General features: G+C 39.9%; 1 protein-coding gene across 1 annotated transcript; it reads right to left on the bottom strand.

Annotated features, from left to right (window-relative positions):
• Positions 1-1,087: 1,087 nt before the first annotated feature.
• On the bottom strand, positions 1,088-19,629 carry IL18 (interleukin 18). Its single transcript, XM_081154363.1, has 7 exons — positions 19,069-19,629; positions 16,643-16,901; positions 14,367-14,485; positions 9,549-9,635; positions 6,971-7,105; positions 5,617-5,750; positions 1,088-1,651 (listed from the first exon to the last, which is right to left on the bottom strand). Exons 3-7 carry the CDS (start codon positions 14,398-14,400, stop codon positions 1,430-1,432), a joined length of 612 nt encoding a protein of 203 aa, XP_081010489.1. The 5' UTR covers positions 14,401-14,485; positions 16,643-16,901; positions 19,069-19,629; the 3' UTR covers positions 1,088-1,429.
• Positions 19,630-21,210: the final 1,581 nt, after the last annotated feature.

Raw genomic sequence — 21,210 nt, 5'->3', positions numbered from 1 at the left:
AATTTTGATGGAGATTGAGTTGAATCTATAGATCAATTTGGGGAGAACTGTCATCTTAACAATATTGAGTTTCCCAATCAGTGAATGTGGCATATCTCTTCATTTATTTAGATCATATTTAATTTCCCTCAGCAATGTTTTGAAAACCTTATTGTACAAATCTTGCACTTCTTTTGTTATATTTATTTTTATATTTCTTTTTAGCACTCTTGGGAATGGATTGTTCTATATTTATTTACAGATTGTTCACTCTTGTATATAGAAATATAATTTATTTCCATACATTAATCTTGTATTCTGCAGCCTTGCTGAGCTTGTTGAATTTTAATAGGGGTTCTGTGCGTGCACACACGTGTATTCCGATCTCCTACATACAGAATCATGTTGTCTTCAGACAAGGACGGTTTTACGTCTTCCTTTCTAATCTAGATGCCTTTTATTTTTGTGATTGAACTGGCTGGAACCCCCAGTGCACCGAGTAGAGGAGCTGACGCTCTTGCATTATTTTTTCACCATTAAGTATGATGCTAGCTGTAGGTTTTTCACAGATGCCCTTTATCACATTGAGGAAATTCTCTTCTCTTTCAATTTGTTGAGAATTTTTATTATGAGCTGGCTTTTGCCAAATGCTTTCCTTCATCTATTGGGATGGTCGTGTGGTTTTTACCCTTTATTAATATGATGTATTACATTAATTGATTTTGGAATATGAAAGCATTTGCACTCTTGGGTTGAATGCCACTTGCTCAGGGTGTATAATCCTTTTTCTATGTCACAGGATCGATCTGACTTTAGTATTTTGACTTTCGAAGAAATGAGAAATTAGTCAACTGAAGTGGTCTCTCTATAAAATTCGAACGGTTTTGCCCGGCCGGGCGTGGCTCAGCAGTTGAGTGTCGACCTGGGATCAAGGCGATCAGGGTTCGATTCCCGGTCAGGGCACATGCCCGGATTGCGGGCTCCATCCCCAGTTCGGGGCGTGCAGGAGGCAGCCGATCAATGACTTTCTCATCATTGATGTTTCTATCTCTCTCTCTCCCTCTCCTTTCCTCTCTCTGAAATCAATAAAGATATATTTTAAAAAAAAAAAATTCGAACGGTTTTAATGATATTCTTAGCAATGAGAAAATTCACATACCAGTATCTTTCATCATAACCCAAAAGATTCAAAACACTTCTGTTGAGTATAATCTGTGTTCCAAGTAACAACGTAGACTGTGTTTTCAAACGATGCCTTCTTTACGTTATACAAATGTTTTATTCATCTGCCTAAAGGGGAGTCATTTCAACTTTGTGAAAACTTATTAATTTCTTAGTGGTATCTTTCAAGACTACTATTCATTTTATTTCATCACTACATTTACAGACTCAAACTTATAACGTTTCTGAAAGACAAAAACTCAAAGTCCGAGCTATGACATTTTAATACCTAGTCCTTGTAGTCAACGGTGAATATTACAGATTGATCCCCGTGTTCGTCCTTCTTTTTCAAAATGAGTTTAAAGAGATCGTTCTCCTTCTTACAAGCCAGAAAATGCTCTTTATACAACGAAGACTCAAATTCCATCCTGCTGCTGTACCCTGGCAAGCTTCTCATGAAGAAGATCATTTCATTTTCTTCGCCGCTGATGCTGTCAGGAGGGCTCATTTCCTATGGAGGAAAAAAATGTTAATTTTTTGAGGACATGAACCATCAGAATATGTGTTTATTTTGAATTCTATTACTTATTTCCACAAGAAAAAAAAATATCTCTGATCTCCTCTCTCTTTCTCTCTTTTTTGGTTAATCCTCACCTGAGGATATTTCTCCACTGATTTTAGATAGAGTGGACGGGAGGGAGGTAAGGAAAAAGGGAGGGAAGGAGCAAGCGAGAGAGAGAGAGAGAAACATCAATGCGAGAGAGACACATCGATTGGTTGCCTCCAACATGTACCCCAACTGGGCTGGGGATTGAACCTGCAACCCAGGTAATGTGCCCTTGACCGGGAATTGAACCTGTGACTTTTCAGTGCACACGCCAACACTGTAACTACTGAGCAACACTGGCCAGGGCTCCTCTCCCTCTTAATTCCTAATCTCCTGTTCTTGTCCACTTTGGCTGTTCCCGCCATGGAATGCTCACTCAGGTTTAGTTCTCTGGTTTTTCCCAATTTATTAATCACATAGCTTCCTTCTCTCCTCCTCCTACTGCTCAAGATGGAGTAGAATTCTAGCAAAGACCACAGCCTTTTTGGGCTAATGTGAGTTCCTGTCTTTTCCAGCCATTCAGAGCTAAAGACACTGATGACCTGCAGCCATAGCCTAGCCTGGCTCTAGTTTGTGAGCCAACTGTGAGAGAGGCAGAAAGTGGCAGGAATCTCAGCTTCTTCCTTCTTTCAGTGGAGGCTAGAACTGCAGCTTGCTGTAAATAGACTCACTGCAGCTGTTCTAGCACTGAGTCCTTGATTCCTGTTTGACCTCGCTGTATGGGCTTAGTCAGCAGCCTCTGACTTTTTCCTACCAAGTAATCCAGTTCCACAGGAGTCCTGAATGTCTATCCTGAAAGTAGTCTATGGGCTAGGCCCTGCCCTGGAAGGCCAAATTCTGATTCCAATATCTCTCAGACACAGAATAGGGTTTTCTCACGAATGGCTAGATCATTTGAAACTATAATCCTGCTGGTCACCTAACTGGCAGTACTGTCTATATGTTTTTTATTATTGTATCATACCTACGTTTCAAGATGGACTAGAAAATCTGAGGACCATCCAAGGTTCTTTCCATGTTAATCCTGGAACCAGTAGATATCTGAATTTAATTTTGACCCCACAGTAGCAAAAATTCTCATGATCCTAACTAAGAACTGACGGAGAGAGGTCCAGATCCAAAATAGCCCTGGCCAGTGTGGCCCAGTGGTTAGAGCTTTGGCCCATGTACTGAACGGTTGCAGGTTCGATCCCTGGCCCCAGTTGGGGCATGTGTGGGAAGCAATCAATCAATGTGTTTCTCTCATATTGATGTCTCTGTCTTTGTCTGTCTCTCCCTCCCTCCCTCCTATCCACTCTCTCTCAAAAAAAAAAAAAAAAAACACAATGGAAAAAATATCCTCTGGTGAGGATTAACAAAAAAATAAAATAAAATGTATCTGTGATTAAAAAAACCCAAAAACCTGCTGGGACAGATCCAAAATAGCCTTTCAGCTTCTTTCTAAGATGCCTGAAAGCAGTTTGGGTGCCTCCCAACTTCTCAATCAATTATGGAATTTATAGTCATAACTCTTAACCTTTGTCCTTTATCAATAAGTGGGAGTCTTAAAATGATGACAGTATAAACTAGTTCTCCCAATGACATATATTTTGCAACTGCCTACAGTACTCCAGACTTTAGGAAGAGATCTTAAGCTGGGGAACCAGTTTGGGACTAAGCTACTCTAATGTATAAGTGAGAAATAATTTTTAGCCAAAACTTCAAAAGCTTCAAAAGAAATATTAGAGGGCAGTGAACCTGTTAGTTCAAAGCTGGCATGGAAAGTAGTAGTTGAAAGTGGGGGTATGGATAGGTAGATAGGCCACCTGTAATCATAGCTCAGAATTGGGAGCTCAGAATTGGGGCAAGGAAATCCCGGGGCAGTAGCTGTCCCTGGTTGGGTGTTGATTAGTCATAGCCATCGTAGGGAAGGCGCATAGTAGTAACTGGATATGGACACAGCCCTATGTAATGAAACTAGAGTGCTCCAAGGGCCTAAGGGCTTATTCATACCAGGAGGGGTTGAATCTGAACCCAGAGAATGTTAAGCTTGAGCTAACATCTGTTGCTGTTGTTTCCCTTTCCCAAGTGCATGAGCAGGTTTGAGAGAATCCTGACCGTGCCTGGATGTATATCCAGAAACAGACACTAACAGTAACTTCTTGAAGAAATCCCTCTTGGTATCATGAAGGTTCTTACCCAAAGACAACAGGTCTCCATAAGCACTAGGACTTTACAGCTAGTAATTGACACAGAAAGGCGAGCACATAATGGCAGCCAGTTGTGTCTTATTATCTAGTAGGACTTAGTCTAATTTATGATCACTGCTCAGATCCTTATTAGTGGGGTAAAGGGGTTAAAGAGCATGAGCTAAAACTAGCTTCCTTCCTTCCACCCTCTCTCCCTCTCTCCAACTAACATGAGTTCCTTTCAGAAGCAGGTTTGCTATGAAGCTAATGAAGCTTAAATGTCAGAGCTCCCCATTTGCACAGATCTCTTCTAAGGCCCCTTATTTTCTTATTCTAAATAGTCAACTTTATGCCTTTGGTAATTTTATATTCTCTTTTTTGAAAAGGCCTGTCCAAATTGTATAAGATTCAGGCTCCCCTAAACCTGATTTGCTCCAATTCCTACTGTATACCAAGCATTATTTCCCACCTCTCCCTCCCCTCCCCTCCCCTCCCCTCCCCTCCCCTCCCCTCCCCTCCCCTCCCCTCCCCTCCCCTCCCCTCCCCTCCCCTCCCCTCCCCTCCCCTCCCCTCCCCTCCCCTCCCCTCCCCTCTCCCTTCCTCCTGCCCCTCCCCTCCTCTTTTTTGTTTTGCCAAGCATTATTTCCATCATTTTTTTTTAACACTCCCCAGTCTCTCAATAATAATCCACTTATAGTTCAGGCTTATCCCAATTTCTGAATATGCCTCTGCAGATGAATTACTTTTCCTTTACCCCACATGGCTTGAGCTTGGCCAGCTCCCTCCTTCCCTTCTGATTTTGTTGCTAGGTAACAACATGCTTAATCCCCTCCACCCTGCTGGTCCATCCTCAGGCCTCTAAGGCCATTATGATAACTAAGCTTGTCAGGTCAGAGAATGGGTATTCTAAATTGCCACCCAAAAGGTTGGCACTCTGGTTGGAAGGGGATGACTAAGGTATTTGTTTGGAGGCTGTATTTGTGGCATACACACTGATTTTACTTGGATTATATTTTAAAGTGGCTTTTCCCTCCCTCCCAAGTTGCCCACTAGGTCATACTCTGACCTTCAGTTCCCACAGCAGTACTTTACTGGCAAATCCCCACTCAGAAACTCTTCAAGAGAAAAACATGGAGAATAGAAGAAAAAAAGCAGTGGCCAGAAATAATTTATACTTGGCTTTGAGATACATTTATACATTATGCTTTTACAGCTAATCTTGTTAATTTTATTCACTTAGATTTACATTAAAAATAATATACATCAACTGAAAGCTGAAGGATACAGCCAAGAAGCAGGAATAAAACAATTAGGATTAAAATATTATCATCATAATTCACAAAGTATGTAGAGGATTTATAGAAGGATAACTAGTTTCATTTTGTTTAGTAAGACATTTTGGAAAGTCATGCAATTCTCAAATAAATATAATAATTCACATATGTCTTCTATATTATTGTTTACCTATAGGTAGATTATTCAGAAGACCCAGGTTATGAAACAAGTGTTGTACCCCTTCTTCCTCATGACAGACTTAGAAAAAGCGTGATGGGTTAAAGAGTTGGACAATTTTTAGTAACTATTTTAATGGTTCTCTGCTTCTTGCCATTCTTGTTCTAGACAAAAAGTTGGACTGAGGATATTCAGGTTTTCTAATTTTCCAGATATATATAACTAAAACAAATTCAGGTTCAGTCTTACCTGAAAGGAAATATTTTTGTTCCTACAGGAGAGAGTAAAAATTGTTTTACACTTCACTGAGAGGGTTACTGCCATACTTCTAGGGTTGCTATCTTTATATATATATATGATAATTTCAGTCTGGGATGCATTATCTGAAATAAACATTAACAAATGAGAACATTAGTTAGAAGAATTTTTGCAAATCAATATTTATGGAAATTAGCCAAATGATAATACTTAATAGACCCGATACCAATCTCACAGCCTGAGATTTGGCCAGTTAGCTGGAGGCCATATGCAGCTGCTCACACATCCTTTAAAACATTTAAATATGTATCACAACACAAAAATAGCAACTTTTTGAGTATTTAAAGGATATTCTGAATTCTAAAAGATTGTATTTAATTTTTAAATGCTAAATACAATATTAAAAATCTACCTGTTGCCCGGCCAGTTTGGCCCTGTGGTTGAGTATTGACCTAGGATCCAGGAGATAGCAGTTTGATTCCCGGTCAGGGTACATGTCCGGGTTGCAGGTTCTATCCCCAGTAGGGGTGTGTGTAGGAGGCAGCCAATCAATGACTCTCTCATAATTGATGTTTCTATCTCTCTCTCCCTCTTCCTTCCTCCCTCTGAAATCAATAAAAATATATTTAAAAAAATATCTACCTGTTAAGGTAAAGATTCAGGATTTTTCAAGAGTCCACATTCACTGTTTCAACTCTGCCTAAACTCTGCTATTTGGAATTTAAAGCTTGGAAAACACAGCGAATTTACTTATTTTCTAAGCACTCTATATTTCTGGTGGAAGACAGACTTATTTGAAATGCCTGTGTATTTATTTTTAATTTCGTGTTTGAAAATGCTGTCAGCAATTTCAGCTATAGCCAGCAGGTATTAAGGACCTGACTCTATAGAGATCTTAGTTCATGCAATTACAGTGAAGGAATTGGTGATCCAAATGCAGACCCAGAGTAGCATGACCCCTAGCAATATCTTAAACATTTTTAAAATTAAATTTATTGGGGTAACATTGGTTAATAACATTGTATAAATTTCAGGTGTACAATTTTACATATTTGTACACTCTCTTGTGTGCCCACCACCTGAAACCAATCTTTCGTCACCACATATTGGATTCCCTTTACCCTCTTCATTCTCCTCCCAACCCCCAGCAACATCTTTATTGTGTCAAGTTTTCATCCCAACTAAAATATTTGGATACCCTACAAAGTTTCTTGTAAGTGAAATTATTACTATTGCTATTACTTTTCATTTAAGGACTAGGTCTATAATAGAAAATGTTGGCAGTAAAATGGAATAAGAAGTAGCTTGTCATTTCTATGTTTGTAAATATATTAAAAAAAAATACCTCGACACTCAGAATCAGTCATATCTTCAAACATAGGTTGTTTTCCCTGGTAAACGAAGAGAACTTGGTTGTTCAGATTTCGTATGATTGACAATCTAGGTTCGAGCTTGCCGAAGTAATCTGATTCCAGGTTTTCTAGAATGCACATTTTAAATCTCATTAAAAATAAGTTTTTTTCTAAATTCACAAGTAGGCATACTCTATATTTCAGTTTTCCATTGATCACAATCTTCGGCTACAGAAGCAGCTGAGATAAAGTTGCACAATGTTTTTAAACCCACTTCCCAGGGCACACCATGCTTCCCGTCATCACCCTGAACTCCTCCACCTCTGAATTTTAAATTCAAATATTCTGCTTTCTGATCTCAATCTCCTATCCTACCTGTTTTATACTTTTCCTCCGCTTCACTGAGTCCTCCTGATTCTAAAACAGGCATTTTCTCCTTACCTAACCTTACCGTCTTCCCTTCATTCTCTATGCAGTCTGGGCCTTATGGTTCATCATTCCGTCTACCCTGTGCCAGTCTCTCCAATCCCGGACTCACTTGTTCATTTGTCTTTCTACTACACAACCCCAAACCTGGCTGCTGAGTGTCACTGGTAAACAATTATACAAATGTGCAAACTGGTGCCCTCCTCCCAGAATCTCCTGGACTGAAGTAGGTGCCCATCCACCTGCTCCCGTGGCGCCCTGTGCCTTAACGCACTCTATTCGAATCGCCTTCCGTAAGTGCTTGCCTTTCCCTCTAGGGGCTGTGTTTTTCTTATCACTGTGCCGCAGTGCCTGACAGTGCCTGGGGGAGACAGACGCCAGGACAGGGTGGGCAAGGGCAGGTTTACAGCTGTGAGTGCGTGAAACAGAGTTTATTCTTGTATTATTATTTATTACAATAATAAATATTGTAAACCTACTTTTACCCTACCCTGTATGAATTAATAAATGGAGAGTAGGGCAATCTCTAAGAAACATGAGGAGTTACATGTCATTATATCTCAATAAAGCTGGGAAAAAAGAAACATGAAGGAATAGTATTTTTAAAAAAGTTATTTTTTCTATTTCTAGGCCAGTAAAGATCACCTTTATTAAAAATGGGGAAAGTGCCATTTTTAAGGAAAAGTATAATAAACTAATGACCTTTAACAACCTGGGATCTGTAAGAGGATCACAAGCTAGATATGGGTATGATGCCCTCTGAATGCCAGAAGGACAAGGGCTGGGCACACCCACTTCCTGGGAAGACTTAATGACAGCCTTACAGTTCTCGCGGGCTCCAGCCCTCCCCATCTCCTCGACCTTGAGTGTGTTCTTTCCCTGGGAGCCTCCCAGGCTTCTTCCCTAGCATTTCTGAGAGAGAGAGAGTTGAAGAAGAAAGATGTTCTGGATTTTGGACTACACTCCTCTTGCTTCGATCCCCTTTTCCCATGTACTCTAGAGCATCCATGACCTCCTGCTAATCTCAGAATCTGTGTAACGGCAAAGTCTGTTTTGTAGATTCTAAGAGCTGGAGAATTTCCTGAAGGGTAGAGAAGCAACTTTGTTAGAGGTTCTCTTTTGTATCCTTTACGGTCAGCTTTATTCCAAGGCTGTGCTATTGGGTCCACACTGCTTTGAGGGAAGATCAGCTTCTCAGATAGATTGGTACCAGATTCTGTCCACTAAGAATGGTGATACGGGGTGTTTGTGCGATGCTTACTTAAGTAGCTATTTTTACTTTTGCAAAGAAAGAGAAAAAAATTTATACTTTACCATCACTTTCAGCTAAAGGGGAAAAAAGAGAAAAAATATGTTAAATTCTTTATTTCAACTCAGAATCTCCTCTCACCCTGCCTTTTATTACTCTTTTCTGCCACTCCCCATTATTTAACACCCCTCTTACAGGAGGTGCTTTCTGTTGTTGGCCCCATCAGAAATATTATCTAATCATCTAAAAGGTCCCATAAAATGAAGCTCATTAGACTTAGTGTGTTCTCTGGTAAGTTAGACATAAAACCTAAATCCAGGGTTTATAAATATAAATTTGTAACTAAAAATAAATTTTATAGAATGATAGACTTTACTCTTAAATTTATTGCTTCAATGGAAGGTTGTCTCAGGACTTTCTTGAAGCTTTCAAATGAAGCCAAACAGCCCACGGAAGACTAATCATAAGAATCTGTTTTTATTTGTCAAATATACTTACATGATATGGTACAGCTCACTCACAGAGCTCTAGATTTAAGGTATCTCTTATATAATTTGCCAATTCACTTTTGGGAACTGTATTCCCTAAATGTACTAAATTTTGTGGAATTTTCATGATGTGCACCAGCTTCCACCTTGTAAGTGGGCTGCTGCTAAATAAAATGCAGGGGCATGTGGTGGGACAAAGTGCTGGGACCTTGGATATATAATGGTTAACTTCTAGAAGCCCAATATATATATATATATATATATATATTTTCCCAGAGAGGAATATCATTAGCATTACAATGGAATTTGATGACAGTAAGGAGTCACTTAGTAGTTCATCTCACAATGCCTTTTCTAGTTGACTACATTTATCTGAACCCTGTATTTGGCCTATTGCTTTAGACTTACCTTTAAAGTAAAGTGTGTTGTCAATAAATTTCATTTTCACAAAATCGATGCAATCATTTTCTACTGGTTCAACAGCCATCTTTATTCCTAATGAAAGTAAACAGTTGTCTGTTAAAAGGTAGTGATTGTTCCTTTGACACAAAAGGAATCTTTTACCCCTTACTGCCTTGTCCTACTCCCAAACTCAGAAGTCAGTGTATCGCCCAGATGCTGACGAACCCTCTAGGCGTTTAAAAGATGCCGGGAGCCTTCCCCTTATGTATACACATGCTCAAGCATTCTCGTGCAAACCACCAGATATTTAGAATCCAGACAGCATTTTCTCATTAAACAGTGTTACAAAGGGTGGATAAGTGGCCCATCACTGAACTATATTATCAATATAAATTTAAGATTCCAGAAACACACCTAATCCTGTCCTTTAACTACGGATTGGTTCTACTGTCTTACAAGCAGTGGGTTCCTGGGAGTGAGAGACGGATGGTTTGCTATCAAAGTGCTAAAGGTGAGGTAATGAAAAAAATGGTGCTTCCACTTGGGAGTGGGGGCAAAGTCGGGGGAGGCTGCGGGCTCTGGCATCTGATGGCCCCCTTCCTCCCGAAGCAGCAGCAATTTTTGATCTGAAATCTGGACATTATGCTTTTTACACAAGTAATACATAAATGCAATCTTTCTGTAAATAATCCAATAACACAGGAATGGAAAATGTAAAAAATTCTTCATTTTGCTTTTCTCCCCTGCCCCAGCCTACCCCACCCCACTCCAATATGGTGTGCCTACTTTCAGATTTTTGTCTGAAAGAGGGGTTCTAAGTCTGCAAAATTTGTGAACTTTGATGGGAACAAAAGTAGGTTTTCAGTTGTTTGTATGAAAATAATACAATAATCAATACATAGTAATACAAGAATAAGCTGTGTTTCGTGTATGCACAACCGTAAACCTACTTTTGCCCTACCCTATATTTATTTTCACCAACTTCTGACTAAAATTTAGCAGTTCCTTCCATTATGTTATAGGAGACAAACCACAGTATTATTATTAGTAACTGTCACTAATAGAAATACAGATTTCCTATTGTGTTGTAACTGTTGCAGAGATCTTGAAATATATGGTTTAAATTCATTACTTCTTCAAAATATATGAAAATTATTAGTCCCACTGGTAGATCTTGTTGTTTAATGCACCAATAAAGAAGCATATATGTACTGTATTACAATTTGTTAGAAAAATTTTTTTGATAACACTCTTTTAATATAATGAGTTTCTTTTATAATCTTAAGTATTTAATTTTATGCAGGTAAAAACATCTGAGAAGGGGTCCACAGACTTTACCGGATTGCCCATGGGGGTCTATACTACAGAAATGATTAAGAAGCTCTACTCTAGAGTTCAGGAATATCTTGGGTCCCTGAGGGCAGTTATAGTTGGGGCTCCAAAGAAGGTGGTTAAGTCATAATTGTCACTGGTATATATAGGCGTATTTATAAGCTTATGCTCAGAGGTAGAGAACTGACTCAAATTTTTTCTAGTATAGTCTGCTATGGCCAACCATGTATGATAGAGGAATCAGGAAATTAAACCCCAGTTGCAAAAACGTAATCTAAATTAAGCTAACCCTAAATACTTGTCATTTGGTGGTTATGTAACAGTTCTATCTAGGTGTGGTTCCTTACACACATACAAATGTGGTTATTAAATTGTAGATAGATAATATACACACACACACACATATAAATTGGTGACATAAAGGATAGCATGGTCTTTTCTACAAACTTTAGTATTATGTAATGCACACATATTTTATAAAAATAATTCACCTGAAAAGTACTAAGTAGTATGTGTAGGAATTTGATGAAATTACTAGTGTTTGCTATAGTTTTTATTTAGTCAATGAGTGAATGGATTTAGAGGACATAATTACCTTAAAAATAATAATACTACACAATATTTGAGTTCATTCATCTATTCATCGTTGAGTATCCACTATGTATTAGATAGGGGGCTAGAAAGTTGACAGAGACACATGCAGGAGATTTCGTTCCCACCCTCTGATTACTCAGAGTCTAGTGGGAAAGACAAATATATAAACAATTACAAAATAGTATAATAAATGTTATAATAACTGGATTTACAAGAGATCCTCTCTGTGTGATGGTGTTGAAGAAGTCTTCTTAGAAGAAAAGATGATTGTGCTGCCTTGAAAGAGAGGCAGGCATTTTCGAGGCCGGGGAGAGCACTCCACAGAGCGGATTGTGAGCAGAAGCCAGAGAGCAGGAAGCTGAGAGAACGGCTTGTCTAGAGCCTCATCATTTGTACCCTAATTAATGCAAATGCAGTTACATTTTATAGAAAGAATGCATTTCTGAAGATCTCACATAGATCAAGATGAATTTTTCCTTGGGAATAAATATAAAAGTATGTGAGGAGATACCTTTGGAGTCCATAAATCTACAACAACCAAAGTGGATTCTTGTTTTCTTTTTTTTCAACTTTCTCAGTATTATGACTAATGTTTTGCAGAGTGCTCTCTCCATACCAGCTATCATGAATGGTACTTTGGCCTTTTTAATATTGTTTACTTGCATCTAAATTTTGTCCCACTTTCTTTCTTTGTTTTTCAGCACAAGCAGTAATAATATCCTGCAGCACTCTGCTAACATCATTATCAGGTATAAAAATATTTAAAATTATAATAGTAGTGAATTTTAAAAGATTAACAGCACAATAGCTGTGTGTCTCAAGAATTTCTGAGATAAATAGTCTCACTTACATAATACTGACATGGAAGCAGGTAATTCTACCAGGTATAAGAGACCCTTCCATGTGGCAAGTGTTTACAGTGCACAACTTACTTGGCCTACCACTTTGAAATGATGTTATTGTAGATAAACTAATTTGGAGCTCACATATTTCCACTTTGCCTAGAGAGTGAGGGTATTATTTTTATATGACATTAGTTTGATTCTGTCTAATTCAAGTCACATAAAATGCAACTTGCAATGAAGTTTGGTTTGGTAAAAGCTTGTAAAGGAGAGTCAGATTATAAAGGCCTGTTTAAGCTAAAGCGTTTGCAGTTTTTTTCTGAAAAAATACTGCCTAACTTTTAGTAGGAGAAATACGTTTTCCAATTTATGTTTTAAAAAGTCAATAATCTGGCAGTAGTGTAGAGAGTGGATCTGATGGGACAAGACCGGACAGAGGCTAGAAAACCACCTTAGAAGAAGCAATTTTACCAGTGAAGGTAAGAGTTGGTGAGCCTGCTACACTAAGGTGGCACCTGAGGGGGATGGAAGGGAGAAGATGGACTCGAACAGCAGGATGTTTTTTAGCTGACTGGCTGTGGGTCAGGTGGAAGAAGGAGGAACTGAGAATGACTTCAAAGTTTCTGACTTGAGCAATTTGTTGAGCGTTACCTTATTAGCTAACAAGAATAAAAGAGAGGCTTGAGTGGAAAATAATTAGTTCAGTTTCACAAATCTAAGAAGCGTCACAGGATTCAAGGGAAAAGGAGCTTCAGGGAGGGGCTGCTTGAAATCAGAAACATCAGAGCCCATAACTTGAATACGAGCTTAAGCTTGTTCACTGACCTTGATGATTAGGAAGTTTTGGTATCTGTAGAACAGTTTAGGGAAAGTGGAGGTAAAAAAAGGCAGGTTGACAAAGATCTAGGACAGAATGGGATGGGCAAACAGTATAGACAGTGGATACAAACTATTCTTTTAGGAAGTTTGGCTATAAAGTGAAGAGAAAGGGTGTTATCTATTGGGGGATATAGAACTTGCAAATTTCAATTTCTGGCTACAGATCCACATTTCCAAATGTAAGGTATACTAAAGAATTACTTTCCCGAACATGTCCAAATGACCTGCTCAAAACTGAAACCTGCAAGTCCTTCCTGACTCCTTTGCCTATTCTTTTCTCTGTCTCATAAATACTGTAGATTATAACTCAGAAGTGGCTTTGCAATTTGGTGTCACCTCTCCATCTCCACCAGCACTTCAAAAAATCAAGCCGTCATCACTTATCAGTTCTGGAATCTTCTACTGTAATACTCTACTCTTCTTGGTTTTCTTGCTTCCAGACTTTCCCTTACTACATTCCGCCTGAGTCATCCCCCTGCTCCCCCGCCCCCAAGCCCTTCTTTCTTTAAGTCGAAGCTCAACATCTCCTCCAGAAAAACTTCCCTGACTCAGACATTCCTAGCTAATAATTCTTTCCTCAGTACCCACCTTCCCCAATCCTTCCCCTTTCAGATTATTTTGATGACAAATAGTTCTTCCCAGCTTTAATTTGAATTTCTTTAAGATGAGTTATGCTTTTTTTTTTTTTTTTTTAATTTTCAACACCTGGAAAGAACTTACACACAGTAAATAAGTGTTTGCTACGACAAAACTTGTCACCATGACAACAATGTGTAAAGGGCGAGTAGAATTTTTTTCTAAAGATTTTTTTTCTTTGTTGATTTTTAGAGAGAGAAGAAGGGAGAGGGAGAGAGGGAAACATCTATGTTGATCAGCTGCCTCCTGCATGCCCCCTACCAAGCGCTACCAGGGCATGTGCCCTGATGGAAAATCGACCTGCAATCTTTCAGTGCACAGGACGATGCCCAACCAACTGAGCCACACCTGCCAGGGCTAGAATTTTTTTCTGTCTTAAAGCTTTCACTCCATCTTAAAACCAGAAAAAGAAAACAAGGGAAGTCTAAAGGCAGATTTTGAAAAATAGAATAATTTCTCTAATGTTCTTCCTCTTGATTTTTCCCCCTAGGAGTTTCTCTTTACTTCATGTGAGTTTATTTTGAATTCTTTATTCTCTTACCACTCTTTTTGTTAGATCTTAATACATTTGTCATTATGAGGATGGTGTCCCTTCACTCCTCTTCCTCCAACTTTCCTTTTTCTTTCTCATCTGTGTTCCTTTGCTTTCTTAACTCCAATCTATAAGAATCACAGTTTCCATCGGATAAAAATGTTTAAGAATATTTCATCTAAGATACCTAGATTATTGACTTTTATTTTTTTAAGAGTTATAAACCACTTCAGAAAGATTCTCCCAGGAATATGCAGTGACAATTTGTTCTTGGAAACAAAACAGTTTTAGTTATGCAAACCTTGGAAACCAGCTAGAGGCTGGTGGATGGTAGAAAATTACGATGGAAATTAGGCCACATGTGCTCCACACTTGTCCGGGGCTAGTCATTTAATTTGGAGGATCTCAGTTTTCTCATTTGGGTAAACAGGGAGTTGAGTGGTCAGTCTTTAAGGTCTTTTCCAGCTCCAGCATTTTGTAATTCTAGATTCTAGATAAGGCTGGAAGGAAAGAACCATTTATCTGTGGCAAATGCCCTAGTAACCACTTCCTCGTAAGTCTAAAACAACATGTATTGATTGAATAGCCAGCATTGTTAAGCTAGTAGGAGTTTAAAAACATACTATTAGATTAAAAGTAAAAATGTTCCAATTCTGTGATAAAATGAAGAAGCATATTACCTAATTCCCTGAAATCAGGTATGTAGTCATGTTGACAGCAACAAGATTCAAAACCCAGCTTTTTAGTTCTGCAAATCATTTTGTCCTTGAAAATGTGGCCATCTTATTAATGTATGTGGGTATGGTGGAGGTGAGGGTGGAAAAAGGCCTAGGTAAAGATTTAGGTAAATAATGAATAAAATATATATAATTAACTGCTAAATACAGACTAAAAGCGAAAAGCCAAAACAGAACTGATATAGTGGGACTGGCCTTGTGTGAAAAGGAAAATAGAATTTAATCTTAAAGCATGCTTAAAATTTATACAGATGGAAGGGCATTTATGTGATCACTAAAACAAAGTTATGTTGGTGGTGGGGTGTGGACTGAATAGGATCATATTTTTTACACTATGGGATCAATCCGGCTGCCCTACAGTAAACACAAGGTAGAGTGGGGTTAAATTATTGAGGGCTTTGGAGAAGTCACATAGAAGCATTTGAATTTAATCTCACAGGCTACTGAGCTGACAGTGCATTATGAAAGAGATTAGAGACAGGCTATGAAACTACTGTAAGAATTCATGTAGGAATTCAAGCAAGAATTCATAATATTCATGTAGGGATTATATGAACAAATCACATTTAAAAAGATATTTTAAAGGAAGATTAAATAGAACTTGAAATAGCTGGATATAGGCAAAAAGAAGAGGATTTTTAAGGGTGTCCTAATTTTTGTTATTCATACTTCAAAATAGAGATATTTATTCAGCCCCTTTCTCATTGTGAAATAAAATTCTTCTGGGGAATGCTATAATATTGTCCAGCTGCAGCCCGGCCTGAAGGTGCTGATGCAGATTCCATCAAGATTATCAACCTTTGGCCAATTTTTTGTTTGCTTTTAAAATAATTGATTCAGAGTTGAGACTCCCTTTTTTAAAAAAAAACACTTATTTTATCATTCTAAAGCAGCAGTTCTCAGGGGGTTTCTGAGGTAAAAGTTGTTATAGTAATTCCAGGATGTACTTTCTCTTTTTCATTCTTATTCCCTCACGAGTATATAATGGAGTTAACTGGAGGCTCCCTTCTGTGTGATATACATAGACTGAGCCAGAAGCACATGAGAATGCAGTTATCTTCTATTAAGCCAGACATGAAAGACAATTGTAGAAATAAAAAACGTCACTCTTCACAGATTTTTTTTAAAAGGGATCTATAATTAAAAATGTTATTTATGCTAACCTGTGATATGTTTGTTGTTATTTTAAAATAAATCAATAGGTTGCTATTTTAAAAATTTCTCAGTTTTAATTTCATATACAGTAAATGACAGTAATACAGTAAATAACCCAGAGAAAGAAAAATTCTTCAGGGTCCTTAATAATTTTTAGATATGTAAAGAAGTCATGAGACCAAAAAGTTTGAGAAAATTTGCTCTAAAGTGGTACTCTCTAATGGTGGCTAAAAGAGAGGTTTCTAATCTGACTTGGCTATGTTCCTTACGTAGTTACTGACTGCCCATCATAGTGATGCCAGAAAACTTAAATTTCTCTGAGTTGCTTTCTAGTTTATTTACCTCTAATCTCCACGCTTGGGTTTGCAAATAAAGAGGAATGATATTTCTTACCTGTGCTCAAAACTTTCCTAGAAGAAAAAGCGATCTGGACGGTTTGAGGTCCCTTTCTCTTCCTGAGGCTCTGTGGATGGTGGAAGGTGACAGCCTCCTTCAGCTGGCAGCCAGGAATGCAGAAAGCATTGGCAGGCAGAGTCCTAGCTGCTGGGCCGTCTGGATCCCGCAACGTCAGAGGAAGAGGGAGGAATGAGGAAGAAAACTGGAGGGAGGAGACTTCTGGCCCGCCTTGGGCCCGCCTTCAACCCTGCGCTTTCTTAGGGCAATAGAACTTGAAATAAGTTGTCAGAGAATAGCGGTATTTCTTTAATGTAAAATCATCATTTTAACGAAACCATTTCTTCTTTAAAAGTTGGAGTTCTGACTGTCCAAAGTTTGTACCTCTTTCAGAAGTACATGCAAACAACTTTTTAAAAAGCACCTGCGTGGTCAATTAGAAGCATCTTTCTCATGCTAATCTGTTTGAGGCTTTCTACTCATACTTCAACACAAAACTTTCCTATTTAACAGTGCTGAGTCATTAGCTCTATTAGAATAATCCATGGGATGTAATTGTAACACCTAAAACATAACTTTTGAAAAGTAGAGTGTAAATATCACAGCCTTGAAAATAATCAGTAGAAACAAAGCTTTTAGACAATTTTTTTTTTTTTTTTTCTTGAACATGTGCTAAATTGTACTACCTCGCTAGCAGGGTCATTAGCAAAGTGATTTTTGGTGTTTGCTTTCTTGCCAGTACAGAGACTGTATGGAAACAGGGGTTCTAGAGTTAGGAAACAAAATGCTTCCATTAGCAGCTAGTTAAATTCGTTTGTTTTATTTTCAACAAGGGTGTTTTCATTTTATAAGGTCATAAAGGCATCATGCCCACGGTACTGATTCAAAAGAAGTCTGCGGCCGGATGGTTGTAGGTGCTTGGTGTGGCGGTTCTCAGGAGAAAACCGTACACATTTAGGAAGCGTGTGACAGAAAGGAGACGCACACACATGCCAGGTAAGACAAGAGTAGCGCAGGGCTGAAACTGAAACAGGTTTTCACCCTCCAGCCACAATGCCCGGTCACCCGTCTAACATGAAAGTGCCAAGGGGAGTCACAGGGGTCAGCAGAGGGACAGACAAATTCATCTGAAACGGCTTATTGCCAGTCATTCTCCCTCAGCTGTAAAGATGTAGAGTGCACAGCTTAAGCCGTTTCTGAGTTTGGGGGCACACATTTTTTTTCTTTGATACAGAGTAACCCAAACGCCTCCATGTCCTGCCTGTTTCCTAGGGTTGTTTGTGAAGATTAAATGAGACAGGACAGCCCTTTGAATACTTTAAAGCACTAGACAGCTATAACCCTCCACACTCTCGCACTTATTTTTACTCATTTAGCTTATACAAGGGAGACAAGATCTAAAAAATGAAATAAAATGTCTGTAGTGTTCTCTTAATCTGATGTAAACACTTATGTATTAGGTGGAATCATTTTTCCTGGACATAGTTTAAGAACTGGGTGACTACCTGTTTTAGAGATCATACACTGTGAGGGCAGGGAGAGGAATTAGATAAGTATTTTCCACACTTTGGGGTTTAACGGGCCATAAAAATAATAACGATAATGATAATAATGAAGAATAGGTAAGCGCTAAGTAGATAGCTTTATATCTTACTAAGGATGTTAAAAACCTAAAAATCTTTATATTTTTAGTTCATGAAAGGGCACTTTAACACCAAAAAAATTTAGGAGAGACATAGTATTAGAATATATGGCAATTCTTTAAATACATTGGCATTATGAGATTTTCATTACTTTTTCCCTCACTTGACCACAGATGGGGGAAATTTCAACATAGATTGTTATCAGCCCTTACACAACGACTGCGATCCTTTTAAGACTGTCGATAACTGCACCATAATGATCTAGCCTAGTTTGACTGATATTTCACAATATTAGCAAATAAAGTTAAACGAACTGTGTGTTTTCTAGGCACTTATTTAAAACAGTTGGCTTTTCCACAGCCAGCCAATAAACAAACATCGACACAAGACACTTACGAGTCTGTATGACAACTAACATTTACATATGCCCAAAGGGGAAAACATTACATTTTATACGTTAAATATCATTTGCTAAGGGGTGGCAACTGTTAACAAAAATCGAGTAGTTATTCCCTCACAGAAGAGTATTTATTCGGGAAAAAGAAAGGTCACAATCCAAGCGGTGCAGCCGTGGCGGCCTGGGGGCCTCGGGCGGGACGAGCAGGGGCCCCTTTGCAGACGGGGGGGGGGGGGGGGGGGAGTTAGGGTGAGGGGCTGCCCCGTCTAGGGACACAGGGTGTGACAGCTTCGCCCACGGGTCCTCCTATTCCGGTCTCGGTTTGCGGTATGGGCCATAAATTTTGACAGATTGGGTACCTGGAATTTATGGGGGGTGTTACTGACCTTTGTTTTATGAGCTGATATCCTCGTTTCCTTCCACATCACCTAACTGGGCATACGTTTAGAATATCTCTCTTTGATACTGCAGGTCAAAGTCGCCGCATGAAAGGCCCAGGAGGCTAAGCTTCAAGTATGTGGGTCATGTGTGTGACAAAACAGTTTTCGAAAGCTGTCAATTAAGTGGACTAAACGCACTGACACATCAAGAAAGCAGTTTTCGAACAGGGTGTGATTCTCAGTGTGGCTGCACCAAAGAAAAAGAGGTTAAGCAAGGGAGGCTCTGGTAGAAGTCCTGCTTGCAGGCCCCGGGACGGGAGCTCAGGGAAACCCTTCTCCACGCGGAGCGTCTGGCGCAGGGTGTAAAGGGGGGGGCGGAAGGGGGGGGGGCCCGGTTTGCGTTCCTTCGCTGGAATTCCAAGCGGCGGGGCACAGTCTGGCCTTGCTCTGCCAGTTCTTCCACGTTCTCTCGGGAGATTATCAGTCTCACATTTCTCTCTTCTTCCCCAAAGACACCCCGGGAGGCGGGGGCGAGGTTTTTGTTTTCTGGAGATTGTCTGTCGAAGGGATTCCTAGGAGACAAGCAGAAAAAAGCCGCCTTTCCGGGACAGGGCGGGAGGACTCCGAGAGAGGGCGGCTGCCCGTCACGTGATCAGCACGTGCTGACTGCCGGGACCGCCCCGCCCCCGGAGTCTGCGCAGTAGCCCGCTTCCGGCGTTTTCGTTCTCGCGTTCTCTGCGAGCTGAGGAGGAGAGGTCCTGGCCACCCCGCGGTAGACTGGTTTTGGGTGGGGCTGCAGGGACGCCGGCCGGCGCAGTGGGAAGGCAGGCAGTGGGAGAGGATGAGCGCTGCCTCAGGGGTCTCCAGGGGCTGCATCACGGGGCGGGTGAGAAGCCAGGTAGGTGCAGCGGCCTGAGGGCCGAGGCGGCGGTGAGGAGAAGAGGAGCCTCGGGAAGCTAGGTGTGCGGGGCGCGGCGCGGCGCGCGGGGCGTAGTGCTCCGCCACCGCTGAGCCGCCTCCGCCGTCGGCCCCACACCCAGGGCCAGTAGCCGTCAGTGGCGTTTGTCACAGGACAAGGCCCAAACTCTTGGCCCGGCCTGGATTCTTCTGAGGCCCTATGTGGTGACAGAAAATTTATTTTTTCCAGAAAGAGAATTACGTAGTTCTAAAAGTTTTAATTTGGCGTATGTGCACGCGCCGTTGCTTTGAGAGAGGAGAGAAGAGGTGGGAGAGGGAAAGGCAAGAGAAAAGGGGAAGGGAGAAGAGACCGGCCTTCACGTTGGCTTCTGTGAAACATCGCAGACTTCCCAGGGCACCGCCAGCGCTGCGGGGCTCGAGTAGTAGTTTCCACGTGATGGCGCGTAAACTGATACACCGCAGGCACTGCCAGGAACGCAGGAGCGTTCTATGGAATTTACTAAACAAGCATTTGTTGTTGCTGTCTTGTATATATGAAGATTATATGTGACTGATCAAACAGATTAATTACTATTACCGACATCATACTTTCTCAAAAATCAAGCTAAGTAAATTGAGAACGTTGAGTGTAGACAGGGCTCCTCCTCTCTTGAGCTGTAGAGACTGTACCATTCTAGGTTTCAACATTTTTTTCTTTAAGCTTAATCTTTCAGATTTCTAGGGACATTATCTTTAGAATTTATAGAAAAGTAACTTAAAAGTAAAATCTGATGCTGTATGAAGGTAGAAGACGAGAGTGGAAATAACTTCAGGCTAGAAAAGATCTGGTCTTGTCCAGGTTTACTTGTTTGAATTTGGTCAACTATCTCTGCCCCTGTTTTCATGTCTGTAAAAAATGAGACAGACTTAGATAAACAGTGGTGTCTGTTTGAACATTAAGATATTGTGAAGGTAGAAGAATCTTAAGTGAATCCTGAAACAAGGCAGAAGTGCCAAAGACACTGTTTTGGCTGACTGTACATAGAGGGAGTAGATGAAAATCATGGGAAGGGTAGGTTAGCCCCAGGTGATGTAGGACTTTGGATGGAATTTGAACTTATTCTGGAGCAATGAATAGACGAGGTTTTTGAGATTAGGGAATGCAGTAACTACAGTTTTGAAAGGTTAAGGGAATATGGTAATCAGAGTTTTGAAAGACTACCCAAACAGCAGTTGGTAGGATGACTTAGA

This window comes from Miniopterus schreibersii (genome assembly GCF_964146895.1).
Source record: "Miniopterus schreibersii genome assembly, chromosome: 12".
NCBI lineage: Eukaryota > Metazoa > Chordata > Mammalia > Chiroptera > Miniopteridae > Miniopterus > Miniopterus schreibersii.
This window is presented reverse-complemented; position numbering and strand designations above follow the sequence as displayed.

Coding starts and splice junctions, on each gene's coding strand:
- IL18 (XM_081154363.1), bottom strand. CDS start 14,400: ATGACAAATGTATTAAGATCTAACAAAAAGAGTG. Junction 9,636..14,366: donor AAGATCTAACAAAAAGAGTG/GTAAGAGAATAA, acceptor TACTTTCATTAG/GAATAAAGATGGCTGTTGAA. Junction 5,751..6,970: donor GACTGATTCTGAGTGTCGAG/GTATTTTTTTTT, acceptor TGTTTATTTCAG/ATAATGCATCCCAGACTGAA.